Below are 14,080 nucleotides of genomic sequence, written 5' to 3' on the forward strand. Positions count from 1 at the left end.
CAAAAAAAAAAAAAAAAAAAACACTATGGAGCCCGGCATGGTGGCATTTCGGGAGGCGGATCTTGTGATCTCTGTAAGTTCGAGGTCAGCCTGGTCAACAAAGCCAGTTCCAGAACAGCCTGGATGGTCTTTAAAAGCAAACAAACAAACAAAAAACATTTTTACCTATGATCAAAACCTAAAAAAAAAAAAGAAAAAAGAAAAAAAATCCCACAACTTTATAAACAAAGTCTAAGAAGTAGTATTTCACCCAATGTCTGAAACAGCTTTCTTTCTAAAATGTTTATATTTAAGAAAAATTTAGCAAATTATTTAAATAACCCTATGAACATTCTTTATAAGAGTAAAGAATCATTTGTAATTTGTCTTAAGGGTACAAGGTGGTAGCCATGTTAGTCAGGACAATTCAAAAATTATATCCCAAGTTTCAACATTAATGCAACCCTAGTGTATACAAATATCCCTTTGATTCTGACAACTGTTTTTCCTCCTCCTCCTTTTCTTCCAAGCTGCTTCTTTCCTCCTTTCTGCCTCTGTCCCCTCTCTTTCCACTGTTTCATTCTGTAGAGACAGGCCTCACAGTCTCCACAACTTAGTGTAGGAAACACAAAGTAACTCACAGCAATCAAATAATAAATGCACATTTACACCTGTGACGTCGACTTCAGAAACCCAATCCTCCAACTAGTCCTGTGCAATGGGTACTCAGCATCACCCTCATTTTACAGACAAGGGGAAGAGTTCAGAATGTTGCCCAATGTCATACATACTCTAACAAGGGAACAAAAACTCAAAATAAATGGATTCAGTCTAGTTACTTTGCCAACCAAGGCAGTAACAACTGAGCTGAACTGGAACATTCTGTTAACAAAAGAAATAGAAACAATGATCAATGGCCTCCAGGGAAAGATATTTTAAAAGAGAAAAACAGAAAGACAAGGCCTGCAAGGGGAGTAGATCTGACTAGTTCAGACAACAAATGATTGTTGCAGTGTGGATGGGAAGTAGATGACTGAGATCTGTGTGGAGTTAAAATATACTTCAGTTGTTGACAGGACTAGGCACCCAGTGAGGCAAAATGTAGGGAGGATTCCTTAGTTTCTAACTAGCATAAATTAAGGAATAATGGTGTAATTCATTGAGACAGAGACATCCAGAAATTCAAACTGAGGGCCAGCAAGATGGCTCTATGGGCAAAGAGGCCTGCTGTGCAAGCCTGGATACCTGAGTTCAATCCCCAGAATCCACAGAGAAGTGTGGAGAGAAGTAACAACTTCACGAAGTTGTCCTCTGCATCCCCACATCAAGCATATGCACTCGTGTATGTACACACATATACACATGTAATTCTTTTTAAAATTCAGACTTAAGGACATCATGAATTTGCTCTGAGATGTTCAATTTAAGATGACTTTGAGAATAGAGGGCAGAGAGAATCCTTTAGATCGAAGGTAGCTCAGCAGGAAGAAATTAATGAGCAATTGACATGCAGATGAGGGCTAGTGTACAGAGGGCCTTAGGTCAACAAAAACTTGCAAATAAATTGACAAGGAAAGAGCAGCCAACGTAGGTCACAGAACCCAAGAGAGTAGTGTTAGCAGAAAGAAGCAGTGGCCGACAAGCCCAAACAATGTCAGCTGAAAACTGAAAAACGTCTTCCGACTTGGCTACCTGGGAGACCACTGGCGACTTCAGCCAACGTTTTCTCCCGTGACCAGAGAAAAAGTCTAACAGGAGTAAAGAGTCAAGAGGAGGCAAAGAAATCAAACAGCCGAAAACAACTCTAGAAAAGTTTGGAGGTGATGGGGAAAGGGAGAAAAGGGAGGCCGCAGAAGGTACATAGGGGCATGTTTATTTGTCTTGTTTTCTTAGGTAGAGGAAATGCGGGCTTGTATACGGGAACCAGGATGCCTCGTGGGGAGGGGGATGACCACTGAGACCCCGGGAGGCTTTCCGGGCTCCCACGCAATCTCCTCCCCGACGCTCTCCCGTTCAACAGCGGCTCCCTCCGCCCCGTCTGCTTTGCACCGCTCCAGGCCGGTGCTGCCAGAGCCATCGGCCCCGCTCAGGGTCGTCTCCTTACCGCAATGGCCCCCTCGCTCAGGTGTCCCACCATGGCTGCACCGCTAACTCCCGCGCTCGCGCTCCAGCGCCGCCCGAGCTTCCCTGCCGGGGTCCCGCGGGCTGCTCACCGATTGGCCAGAGCCTCCGTGCGTGCCGCTCCCGCCCCCGGCGTGCGCGCGGCGCGAGGGGCGGGCCTGTGCGCCAGCAGCCGCCGCATTGGCTACCGCGCGGCGGGCCGGGCACGTGACCCGCCCGAGGCCGGGTTCGAGGCCTAGTGGCGGGATGGCGGGGGCTGAGGGCGGGGCGCTGGACCGCCGTACGTCCGGGTCTGCGCGGTGCCGCTGAGTCGGTCACTTGCCAGCTGTCGGAAGTTTGCCCGTCCGTGTGGCGGATGGGGCACAGCGTGGCAGCCCAGGGGGCCATCGGAGCTGTGCCCTGGTAACTCTCTGCTGCTAAATATAGTCAAAGCAGTGACCTGAGTCCTTCATCCATCCACGCGGTGCGTGCCCGGCGCCCGTGCCAGCCCCAGAGCTTGACGCTGTGGGATAAACCAGGTAAATCAGACTCAGTCCCTGCCCTCAGAAGAGCGTAGTCCGACCTAGGCGTTGTGGCAGCGTCGAGCCTAGACTCAAGGGAGACGCGATATGGGCCACACGTGGGGTGAAGTCCCGGGGGTGGGGGGACCAGTGAGGCTGTAGAGAGGAGATGCCGTTTAAACTGAGTCAAATATGTGTGGGAATTTGTCAGGTGGGTTCCGAGGGAGGGTAGTGGTGGTGTTCCTAAAAGCACGAACGGCCCATGCCAAAGTACTGGAGAACCTACCTACTTGTCTGCTGTAACCCCAGCCCTTGGGATGTGGAGGCAGTAAAAGTTCAAGGTCTTCCTTAACAACAAGGTAAATTCGAGGTCAGCCTAGACTACACGAGACCCTCAAAAATAAAAATTGGGGGCCTGGCGTGGTGGCGCTCAGGAGTTAGAAGCAGACAGATTTCTGTGAGTTCGAAGCCAGCCAAGGCTACAGAGGAAGAAGACCAGGTCTCAAAAAGAAAAAAGCAAAACAACAACAGCAACAAAACCCGAGTCTATGAACTGAAAGATCTGGAGATTGAAACAGAAAACTGAACCATCTTAGAAATTAAAATTTTAATTTCATAGTTGCTAGGGCGAAGGCCTTGAACAACTAGAGTAAACAGAGGTCTCGAAGGACTGGAATATGAATCAAATACCATATTTATATAACCACTACCTACCATAGTTCCTTAGACAGTCTTCCAAAGAATATTCTGAGTGACAGGATGTCCAGTGAGTTGGTACCACCGATTATATCTCCTTCCGCGTATCAACAACTATAGAAAAAGACCCGAGACATTGATTTGGTTGCTTCTCACTTGCTATATGAAATCTCGATTTTCTAGAATTGTGCGTTTGTAGAAAGCTGAATCCTTATTCTCTAACTTGGCAGAACTAAGGCGGCATGGACCTGCCTGTGGACAAATGGAAAGCCTACCTTCTTGACAAGTGGACTCTACTCCCGAAGGCTGTGCAGGACACAGTTTCTACAGCAGAGACGCTGAGCGACATCTTTCTTCACTCCGCCTCCCTCCTTCAGTAAGTGGACGGAAACGCTAGGGAAATTTTGATCTGGAATGCGTTCTCTCTCGTCATTTGATCTGAAGTTACATCTTTTTCTGCTGGAAAGAGTAGCTTCATGTTTTTTATATTATGAGGCATTAAGCAGTTCTTAATCTGTTTTCACATTTCTTCCTAGTCTGTGATGATAGAATGTGCAGGGATAACTATTTTCCTTTTTCGGTATGTATTATAGTTCAGTAATTTAGTGTCATGTTGTAGTCCTGAGGCTGTAAACCTTCCTGTCACTCAAAGGCTATATGGTGCAGATTGTGTAGCTGCCCAAAGAAATTCGTTGGGAAAGAACCCGAGAAATTATATCGTCTAGCCCCAGTAATTTTCAGATTCTATGGACGATATTCATTGGTAAGCTAGACATTTTATATCACAACCTAGTAAACATATGCATATGTAGAAAACAGTGGAAACCCAAGTTTCATTTATTCAATGAATGTTATTTTTAATTTTCTGAAATTAAAATATAATCGCATCGTTTCCTCCCTCCAGCCTTCTCATGTACCCCTCCCCACCTTGCTCTTTCCCTCTCTCAAATGCATGGCCTCTTTTATTTTTAAGTTGTAGTTGTGTTTGTGTGTGTGTATGTTTCTAAATATATAAATACAATCTAGCCAGGCAGTGGTGGCGCACGCCTTTAATCCCAGCACTCAGGAGGCAAAGGCAGGCAGATCTCTATGAGTTCCAGGCCAGCCTGGGCTACAGAGTGAGATCTAGGAAAGGCTCCAAAGCTACACAGAGAAAACCTGTCTCAAAAAACCAATAAATAAATAAATAAATACGATCTATGCCATCCATATGATGTTACTTGTATGTGTATGATTGCAGGACAGACCACTTGGTATTGGATAACCAACTGGAACTTGGTTTCCCTGGAGAAGACTGTTTCTCCCACTCTGAACATTCTTTAGTTTCTTGTAGTTCTTTGTCTGACATTGGGTCCCTGTGAGAACTTTTTCCCCTTTCAGGTTAACCTTTATATTGGTGTCATCCTTATCCAGGTCTTGTTTAGGCAGCCATGTTGTTAAGACTTCATAGCTTCTTGACATTTCTGGGAGATGCGATCTCACAGCAGAATTTCTGGCTCTTAAAATCTTTCCACCCATCTTCCTCCTGTTCCCTGAGCCCTAACTTCAAGAGCTGTGCTGTCAATGTATCAGTTGGGGCTGAGCTCCAGGTGATCACTTGTTCAGTAACGATTATTGATTGCTCAGTGGCAATCAGTAATATTAATCCCTGCACTCTGGAGGCAGAGGCAGGTAGACTGGTCTATGTAGAGAGTTCCAGGCCAGCAAGGGCAATATAGTGAGACTCTGTCTCAAAGACAAAAAATAAAGGGGGCGGGGTTGTTTCAGCAGGACACGTAATAAAAAAAAAAAAAAAAAAAAAAAAAAAAAAAAAAAAAAAAAAAAAAAAAAAAAAAAAAATTGGAACAAAAGAAGTCAAATGACAGCGATCACCAGGAAAGGATGTGAGTGTGTGTGCCCCGAAAATGACAGCCATCACCAGGAAAGGATGTGAGTGTGCATGCCCCGGGTAGGTCCGAGCACCAGCAAGAAAGCTAGTCTGGATCACAGCAGCGTGAGCTGAGAGTGAGGGAACATTGGTAATGGGCACAGTGGGTGCCGGGAAACACGCCGGGCACAAACCACACCATTAGGAAGTAATGACCTCAGGTAATCAATCACAGGAGCTGACTTCTGCCAGCAGCCCAGTGAGCCTGGGAAGGCTCTTCCCCGACCCTCCAAAGAGGATTCTCACCTTGTGAGGACCTGGGCAGAGAGGCAGCCTGCATAGGCTTCTGACCCCTGTGAAGGTAATAAATGGCTGCTGTTTTGAGCTGCTCGGCTGCCGAGTCTGTTGAAGAGCAAACTAGTTGGCGGAGGCTTGAGGGAAGAGTGATGTGAGCTGACTGTATTTTCAAGCGGAGATGAGCAAACTAAGCCTGCAAGATAAAGTTATTAAAATTGTATGTTTTCCTTTTAGGACCACAGCTAAGGATGGTTTTGCCAGATAGACATTTGTAGTTGATTTATGATAAGGAGTATTGGCCTTGAACCCTAATTAAGCAAAATGACATGGTTTTTTTGTTTGTTTGGTTGGTTGGTTGGTTGGTTTTGGGTTTTCCAGACAGGGTTTCTCTGTGTAATTTTGGTGCCTGTCCTGGATCTCACTTTGTTAGACCAGGCTGGCCTCGAACTCGCAGACATCTGCCTGGCTCTGCCTCCCGAATGCTGAGATTAACGATGTGTGCCACTGCCGCCCGGCTTGTTTTGTTTTTTAAAAAAAGGCCAGTGAGATGGCTAAGTACGTAAAGCTTGCTTCCTAGGATGTAAGCCTGCCTGACTACCTAAAATGCAAGCTTGGTGACCTGAGTTCAATCCCCATAGCCACATAAGGTGGAAGGAGAGATCCAGCTCTGCAGGATTGTCCTCTGACCTCCACACACATGCTGTGGAATATGAATGCACACACATACACTAATAATAATAAAATTAATTAACTAATTAGAAAAAATGATTTCATTGTTGTCATTAGTAGACTTATATTACAAAAATTATACTCTACTATTATATTTTTAATTTTGTCAAAAGATTTTAGAAATCTGCTTGCTATATGAGTAACTGTAATAGATTAAAATTTTCTTCTAGGTTTGCAAAGTCTAAATACTCTAGCCTTCTACATGAAAAGTTGGCTGAGCCCTGATTCTTCTTTCTAATGATTTTCTATTGAAATTTCTTTTACTTTTGTGTATGTGTGTGGCGTATACACACACATGCCACAGTTTACAGGTGGAGGTCAGAGGGCAACTCTGGGGAGTCAGTTCTCTCCTTCCACCACTCGGGTTCAGAGTTGAACTCCGATCATCAAACTTGGCAGGAAGTGATTTAGGTCTGAACAGTCTCACTGGTCCTGAGCCCTGTTGTAAAGACTCACTCTGCTGTGTTAAGGCCAGGCAGCAGAAGGAGCCAGAGTAAAAGCAGAGATGTCTGAAAGGCCACCAAAGTAACCCCGATGAGAAGATGGACATAGGCCAGGATGACTGTAATTAGGGTAGGAAGAAGCATTTGGATTCTGAGGTAGATTTAATAGCAGTTCTTGACATGAGGTGTTTTGGAGTAGAATGTGAAAAGTACACATGGCCCCAGAGAGAAGGATGACATTGCCACATCTGGGAACCACAGACAGGGAAAGAAGACCCACACTTTATATTTGAGTTGCATGTGTCCAGTAGATACCAAAAGGCAATGTCTAAACACGTTTGGAATTTAAGAGAGGCCTGGGATAGAGATACAAGTCTGGGAGAGCTCTGTGGCATTCAGAGCCGTCAAACTGGCTAGGTCTCCAAGCAAGCATGTGTGGCTGATCACTGCATGTGCTGTACTGTGACGGTTTGCTTTCTGTTTACCTCATTTTGAAATGCTAATCAGAGCCCACTAAATTCATTTCATGACCCATTGAATCATGACCTGCAATTTGAAAAATATCTAACGCAGTCTACAGGAGCTGTGGATTCCCTTTACAGAATTTCAAAAATGGTAGGGGACTGATGAAAGTATGGATCATAGGCAGAATTTTGTCTAGATAAATCAGTCTGGTTTACTAACAGAACAATGTAGTAAACAGCAAGAATCATCTGAATATTTGATGCATTGACAGGAATATAAATTAAAGAGGGAGATTGTCTGATTGTTTAATACAGGAGTTCCTCAAGATTAGCCTGGGCTCCCTTCTCTTTTGTATTCTCAACTGAAGTAGTTGCATTCAGACCAGTGACATCAGTTTTCTCGGAAATGTCCTTAAAATGTTTCACAAGCCCTGACCTCTTTTCTGAGACTCAAATCTATAAATCTAGCTAACTTCTTAAAAATCTCAAAAGATACTTAAGAATTCAGCATATCCAGAAACAAACACGTGATTTTTACCATTAAAATCAGATTCCCAGCTGGGCAGCGGTAGCACACAGCACTCAGGAGGCAGAGGAAGGCGGATCTCTGTGAGTTCGAGGCCAGCCCGGTCTACAGATCGAGATCCAGGACAGGCACCAAAACTATACAGAGAAACCCTGTCTTGAAAAACCAAAAACAAACAAACACAAAAAAATCAGATTCCCTTCCAGTGGTCCCTATCCTAGTGAATTACAACAGCCTTAAGCTCAGTTCCTAACCTGGAAATTTTAGGGCCTGTTCTAGTTTCGTTTCTATTGCTGTGATAAAATATCCTGGCATAAAGCAACTTGGAAGAGGAAAAGGTTTATTTGCCTTGCAGTTCTTGGATATGGTCCATGATTTCTGGGAAGTCAAGGCAGAGGCTAAAAGCATCACATCCACCATCAAGAAAAGAGAAAAAGTGAGCACCTGGATCCTGGCTTGCTTGCCTCTTTCTCTTCTCTCTTAATACTGCTTGAGACCTCCTGCTCAGGGAATGGTACTGCTCACAGTGGGCTGGGTCTTCCACATCAATTAACAATCACGATAATCCCTTACCAACATGCCCTTAGCCTACCCCATCATAGACAGTCCCTTCATTGAGACTCTTCCCAGATGATGCTTGGTTATGTCAAGTTGACTATTAAAGCTAACCATCACAGAGCTATTCTGTACTGAAAAACCAAATTTGTAAGCTAGGCCTGGTAGCACCTGTCTATAATGTTAACAAGAAGAAGGATCACAAGTTCAAGGTCATTTACAAAGCCAAGTTTGAGACCATCATAGACTTTGCCTTCATAAATAAGAAAGAACAAACTAACTCATGATATTCCCCCCTCAACCTATATCAGATCATCTTGTAGAGTCTATTATTGAACTATACCAACATCTGTCCAGTTACAATCCAGAAACTAGCTGATTACTTTCCTTCTCCATTACACTCCACATTAAATCTATTCTCAGATCTTGTGTTTGCAGTATGTATTGGCAAATTTCTTCACATTTGGCAAATAGGACTTCTGCTTCCAGGTGGGATATGCTAGGTCATAGCAGGCAATACTCCCAAGGCAACTAAAAAAATTCTACTGTAACGAACACATTCTACAGACATCAGATAGCAGCAAGGTCTAGATAAACTAAAATTTCTGAAGGGAAAAACTGCTTCTTCGTGATCATTAGCTATTTTCTTTCCTGAGGATAAATTGTAGACCAAGGAGTTAAGTATGAGCCCAGCAAAGTGACCACCATGGAAGAAGGGGAAGCTGGCAGAAGTCTTGGCAGTCATTTGGATCTGGTTTGGTGGGTTGGCAAATGAGCAAATTCAAGGCCCGAATACAGAATCCGTTTTCCCCAGTGCTCAGGAACAGAAAGTCCAGTAACAAGGTGGAGTAAAGTCTTCAGTCTTAATAGTGGAGAAGCAGAATCTCACTGCCAGAAAGGACACTGCAGCAAACACAGTCTCTCTGTAAGACACTTGCCAGCTGTTGAACGTCTGTGATGTGACAAGCCACAGATCCATGTTCAGAGCCCCTAAGACCAAAACCTTGAGGCCTAAAGAAGTGGAAAGTTCTTTCTAGGTTCTCAAACTAAAGCTCAGGAGGCCCACATCCAAGGATCAGTGAAAAACTAGCTATACTGAGTTTTGTGGGGTTGTTTGTTTGTTTGTTTGTTTTTAAGACAGGGTCTGTCCATGTAGCTCAGGCTGACTTCAGGTTTAATCCTAGCAGAAGGAAACTTTCTGTTTAAACACGAAGACTGAGTTCAAAACCCTAGTACCTACATATATTAGAATTCTCTAAAGTAACAAAGCTGGTAGAATAAATATATGGCTTTTGATTTTTTTTTTTTTTGGTTTTGTTTCTTTGTTTTGTTTTGAGACAGGGTTTCTCTGTATAGCCCTGGCTGTCCTGGAACTCGCTCTGTAGACCAGGCTGGCCTCGAACTCACAGAGATCCGCCTGCCTCTACCTCCCCAGTGCTGGGATTAAAGGCGTGCACCACAGTACCTGACTGAGTATATATATTAAAATGGGGTATCTTAAAAGTTCTTATTAATAAAATCAAACCTGAGGCCAGTTATTGGGGTCCATGCTGGTAGATCAGAGAGACAGAAGAAGCCACAGCTATCTCACCTCACCGGATCCTCAGCTGGTCTTGTCTCCTCAGACTGGAGGCCTCTGAGTCCTCATCCGGAATGGGTCTCAGCTGAATTACTGCTCAAAAGCCTGAATGCTTAACCAGCCAAATGCTTAACCAGCCAAATGCTTCTAGTTTCTGGTCCTCACGCCTTATATATCTTTGTTTTCTACCACTACTCCCTGGGATTAAAGGCTGGCTTTCTGGGATTAAAGGCGTGTCACCATGCTTGGCTAATTCCAGTGTGGCCTTGAACTCACAGAGATCCAGAGGGATTTCTATCTCTGGAATGCCAGGATTAAAGGTGTGAGTGCCACCATTTTCTAGCCTTTGTATCTAGTGGCTGTCTGTTCTCTGGCCCCAGATAAATTTATTAAGGTACACAATATTTTGGGGAACACAATACCACTACAGGGTTTATTAAATTGACTTACATAATATGGTCTGGGTGATCAACAGTGGCTTGTCTGACATTGGAGAGGCTGAGAATCTAATAGTTGCTCAGTCCACGAGGCTGGATGTCTCAGCTGACCCAGCTAAAAGGCCTTCAGGATTCCTAGAGAGCTTCTGGTCTTCAGTCTAGGTTGGAAGTTGGAAGAAGTTACTTGTAATATCAGCAAAGGAATGCCTCAACAACAGGACAGATGGACTTGCCAGCAAGAGTGAAGGCAAAGAGGCAAACAGCAAAGTTTTCTTTTCCATAACCTTTTATCTGGGTGGCCACTAGAAGGTACTGTCCACATTTAGTGTGAGTCTTCTCCCTTTTAATGATCTGATCAAGAAACTCACTCACAGGGACCTGGAGAGATGGCTCAATGGTTAAGAGCACTTGTTGCTCTTGCAGAGGATGTGGGTCCATTCCCAGAACTCACATGGTAGTTTACAACTATCAGTTACTCCAGTTCCATGGGATCCATCACTATCTTCTGACCTCTGTGTGCTGTGGGATGTTCTGTATGGCAAATGTGTTGCTCTGATTGGTCAATAAGTAAAACACTGATTGGCCAGTGGCTAGCAGGAAGTATAGGCGGGACTAACAGAAGAGAAAAGAAAGAACAGGAAGGCAGAAGGAGACACTGCCAGCCGCCACCTTGACAAGCAGCATGAAAAGATGCTGATAAGCCACAAGCCTCGTGGCAGGGTATAGATTTGTGGAAATGCATTAATTTAAGCTATAAGAACAGTTAGCAAGAAGCCTGCCACGGCCATAAAGTTTGTAAACAATATAAGTCTCTGTGTTTACTTGTTTGGGTCTGAACGGCTGTGGGACTGGCAAGTGACAAAGATTTGTCCTGACTGTGGGCAAGGCAGGAAAACTCTAGCTACATCTGTGGGCACCGGGCATGAATGTACACATACATACAGGAGGTGAAGCATTCATAAGTATAAAATTAAATTTGTAAGAAAATCCCTCTCAAGAATACCAGCAGCTTGAATTTTATTAGTTGATTACAGATCCAGTTGTTGACAGCTAAGATAAGCCAGACATGGCCACATGCATCTGTAACCTCAGATGTTACTTAGATGTGGGGTAGAGACAAGTGGATCCCAGGGTCTCACTCATAGGTAGCCTTGCTGAAAAAGTGAGCTCCAGGTTCAGTGAGAGATCCTGTCTCAAAAAATAAGATGAGCCGGGTGGTAGTGGTGCACGCCTTTAATCCCAGCACTTGGGATGCAGAGGCAGGTGGATCTTTGTGAGTTCAAGGCCAGTCTGGTCTACAGAGTGAGATCCAGGAAAGCCGCAAAGCTGGACAGAGAAACCCTGTCTCGAAAAACCAATAAATAAATAAATAAATAAATAAATAAGATGAATAAACAATTGAGGAAGATATCCATACATCATTCTCTGGCCTCCATATTCACCTTCACACAGAGATGCCCACATTCATACATCACATACACACACAGTAAAATGAAGTTAAAAATAAGACAAGTAGGACATGGTGGCATAGGCTTATAATCCAAATACTTGTGAGACTGAGACAGGAGCAGCAAGAGTTTGAGGCCAGGGGCTGGAGAGATGGCTCAGCAGTTAGGAACATTTGCTGCTCTTCTAGAGGACCCAGGTTCAGTTCCCATCATGGAATTCTCATGGCAGCTCAAAACCATCTATAACTCTAGTTCCAGGGGATCTATGCTGGCTAGTTTTTAGGTCAACTTGACACAAGCTTGTATCATCTGAGAAGAAGGAACCTCAGTTGAAAAAATATCCACCATCAGATTGGCCTGTAGGTAAGCCAATGATGAGATGATTTCTTGACTGATGTGGAAGGGCCTAGGCTACTGTGGGTAGTGCTGTTCCTGGGCAGGTGGTCCTGAGGTGTATAAGAAAGCCGGCTGAGCAAGCCAGTAAGTGGCTTTCCTCCATGACTTCTCTTTCCGTTCCTGCCTCCAGATTTCTGCCTTGAGTTTCTGCCCTGACTTAGCCCAGTAATGGAGAATGACCTGAAAGTTGTAAGATAAAATAAACCCATTCCTCCCCAAGTTACTTTTAGTCATGGTGTTTTATCACGGCAATATAAACCCTAACAGAAAAGAATCCAGTGCCCTCTTCTAGCCTCTGAGGGCACCTTGTAAGCAGGTGGTGCACAAACATACATGCAGGCAAAAACTCCCATACACACAATAAATTTTAAAGGAGGCTGGAGAGATGGCTTAGTGGTTATGAACACTGGCTGCTCTTGCAGGGGACCCAGGTTCAATTCCCAGCACCCACACAGCAGCTCACAGCTGCTTGCAATTCAAGCTCTAAGTGATCTGATGCCCTCTTTTGGCCTCCCATGGCACCAGGTATACACGTGATGCACATGAAAATAATTAATTAAAGAGGAAAAAAATGTAAAGAGTTTGAGGCCAGCCTGGGCTACATAGTGAGACTTTTCCTCAAAGCCAATAAAACAAAAAGCTAAATGTTAATAAATATTGGTTGAATGACATTTTAGAAAGTATATGAAATTGTGAGCTCAGGGACTAGTATATATTAATGCTCAAAAATAGCATATAAAGGAGAATCTGGGATGAACAACTTCATGGGCATCTCTGAGCGCAGTGTACCCTGGGCTCTCTTCTCCAGGGAAAGCCTCCAAATGTTTATACACCCCTGAGCACTTGGTAGGATATTGCTGATTCCAGAAATATCCTCAAAGGAACATTTTTGTTGTTGTCTTTACTACAAAGTACTCTTTTGGATTGTTGTTGTTATTGTTGTTGCTTGATTTTTGTTTTATTTGTTTTTGCTTTTTTAAGACCGGTTCACACTATGTAGCCCTGGCTGGCATAGTACTTGCTATGTGGTCTCAAAATGACAGTGATCTTGCCTCAGCCTCCAGAGTGCTAGGTGTATAGGCATGCATAACCTATGTGTGGCTGTAGAGTTCTTTTTTTAGTCTCTTTATTTGTGGGGCATATGTATGGAGCTAGAGGAAATTTGTTGGAATTGGTTCTCTCCTCCCATTGTGTGGGTCCCAGGGATCAAACTAAGGTTGTCAAATCTTTTTGGCAAGCACTTCACATGCTGAGCCATCTCACCAGCCCAGTTTTGATGTGTGGTTGTTTGGGGTTGGGGAGAGCTGTGTGGTTGTTTGGGGGTCTAGAGATTGAACCTGGAGCCTTTTTTATGTTTGTTTGTTTTTTGAGACAGGCTCTCACTATGTAGCCCTGGCTGTCCTGCAACTATGTAGACCAGGCTGGCCTTGAACTCACAGAGATCCACCTGCCCCTGCCTCCCAAATGCTCAAATCAAAGGTGTGCGCAGTCGTTCCCAGCCAGCATTCATCTTTTGAACGACTATGCCTTCCTTGTCCATATCTTTTTTTTTTTTTTTTTTTTTTTAAGATTTATTTATTATGTATACAGCATGTATAACTGCAGGCCAGAAGAGGGCATCAGACCTCATTACAGATGGTTGTGAGCCACCATGTGGTTGCTGGGAATTGAACTCAGGACCTCTGGAAGAGCAGCCAGTGCTCTTATCCTCTGAGCCATCTCTCCAGCCCCCCTTATCCATATCTTGACATGCACCCCCATTGTGATTTGTTGCTCGTGGTTTTTCCTCTACAAACTGGTGGTTTGATACTTGGTTCCTAGCGGGTAGTGGTTGTTGTTGTTGTTTTTCCTTCCTTTCTTTTTTTCCTTGGTAGTGTTCTTTTATAAACTGTGGATGCTTTAAGATGCAAGGCCTGGCTGACAAGGTAGGCTGGTAGCGATGGGCCTGTACCGTAGGCAGCTCTGTGTCCTGATCCATCACACAGAGAACCAAACGCCTTGCTCTTCCACGCCTTCCTGCCATCGTGCTGCGCAATTACAGCT

General features: G+C 44.2%; 2 protein-coding genes across 4 annotated transcripts in view; one reads left to right on the forward strand and one right to left on the reverse strand.

The window, feature by feature from the left end:
- Rpa1 (replication protein A1) overlaps positions 1-2,201 on the reverse strand; it is a 51,857-nt gene extending 49,656 nt beyond the window's left edge. The window contains exon 1 of the mRNA XM_028866734.2: positions 2,084-2,201. Coding sequence (XP_028722567.1) covers positions 2,084-2,116 — 33 coding nt within the window. The 5' untranslated portion in view covers positions 2,117-2,201. The remainder of the gene's footprint in view (positions 1-2,083) is intronic.
- A 126-nt stretch (positions 2,202-2,327) lies between these two features.
- Smyd4 (SET and MYND domain containing 4) overlaps positions 2,328-14,080 on the forward strand; it is a 68,891-nt gene continuing 57,138 nt past the window's right edge. For all 3 annotated transcript variants that reach the window (XM_028866735.2, XM_028866736.2, XM_028866737.2), the window contains exons 1-2: positions 2,328-2,618; positions 3,527-3,672. In XM_028866735.2, the coding sequence (XP_028722568.1) occupies positions 3,539-3,672 (134 nt within the window). In that variant the 5' untranslated portion in view covers positions 2,328-2,618; positions 3,527-3,538. The remainder of the gene's footprint in view (positions 2,619-3,526; positions 3,673-14,080) is intronic.

Source organism: Peromyscus leucopus, chromosome 8b, assembly GCF_004664715.2.
Source record: "Peromyscus leucopus breed LL Stock chromosome 8b, UCI_PerLeu_2.1, whole genome shotgun sequence".
Classification (NCBI taxonomy): domain Eukaryota; kingdom Metazoa; phylum Chordata; class Mammalia; order Rodentia; family Cricetidae; genus Peromyscus; species Peromyscus leucopus.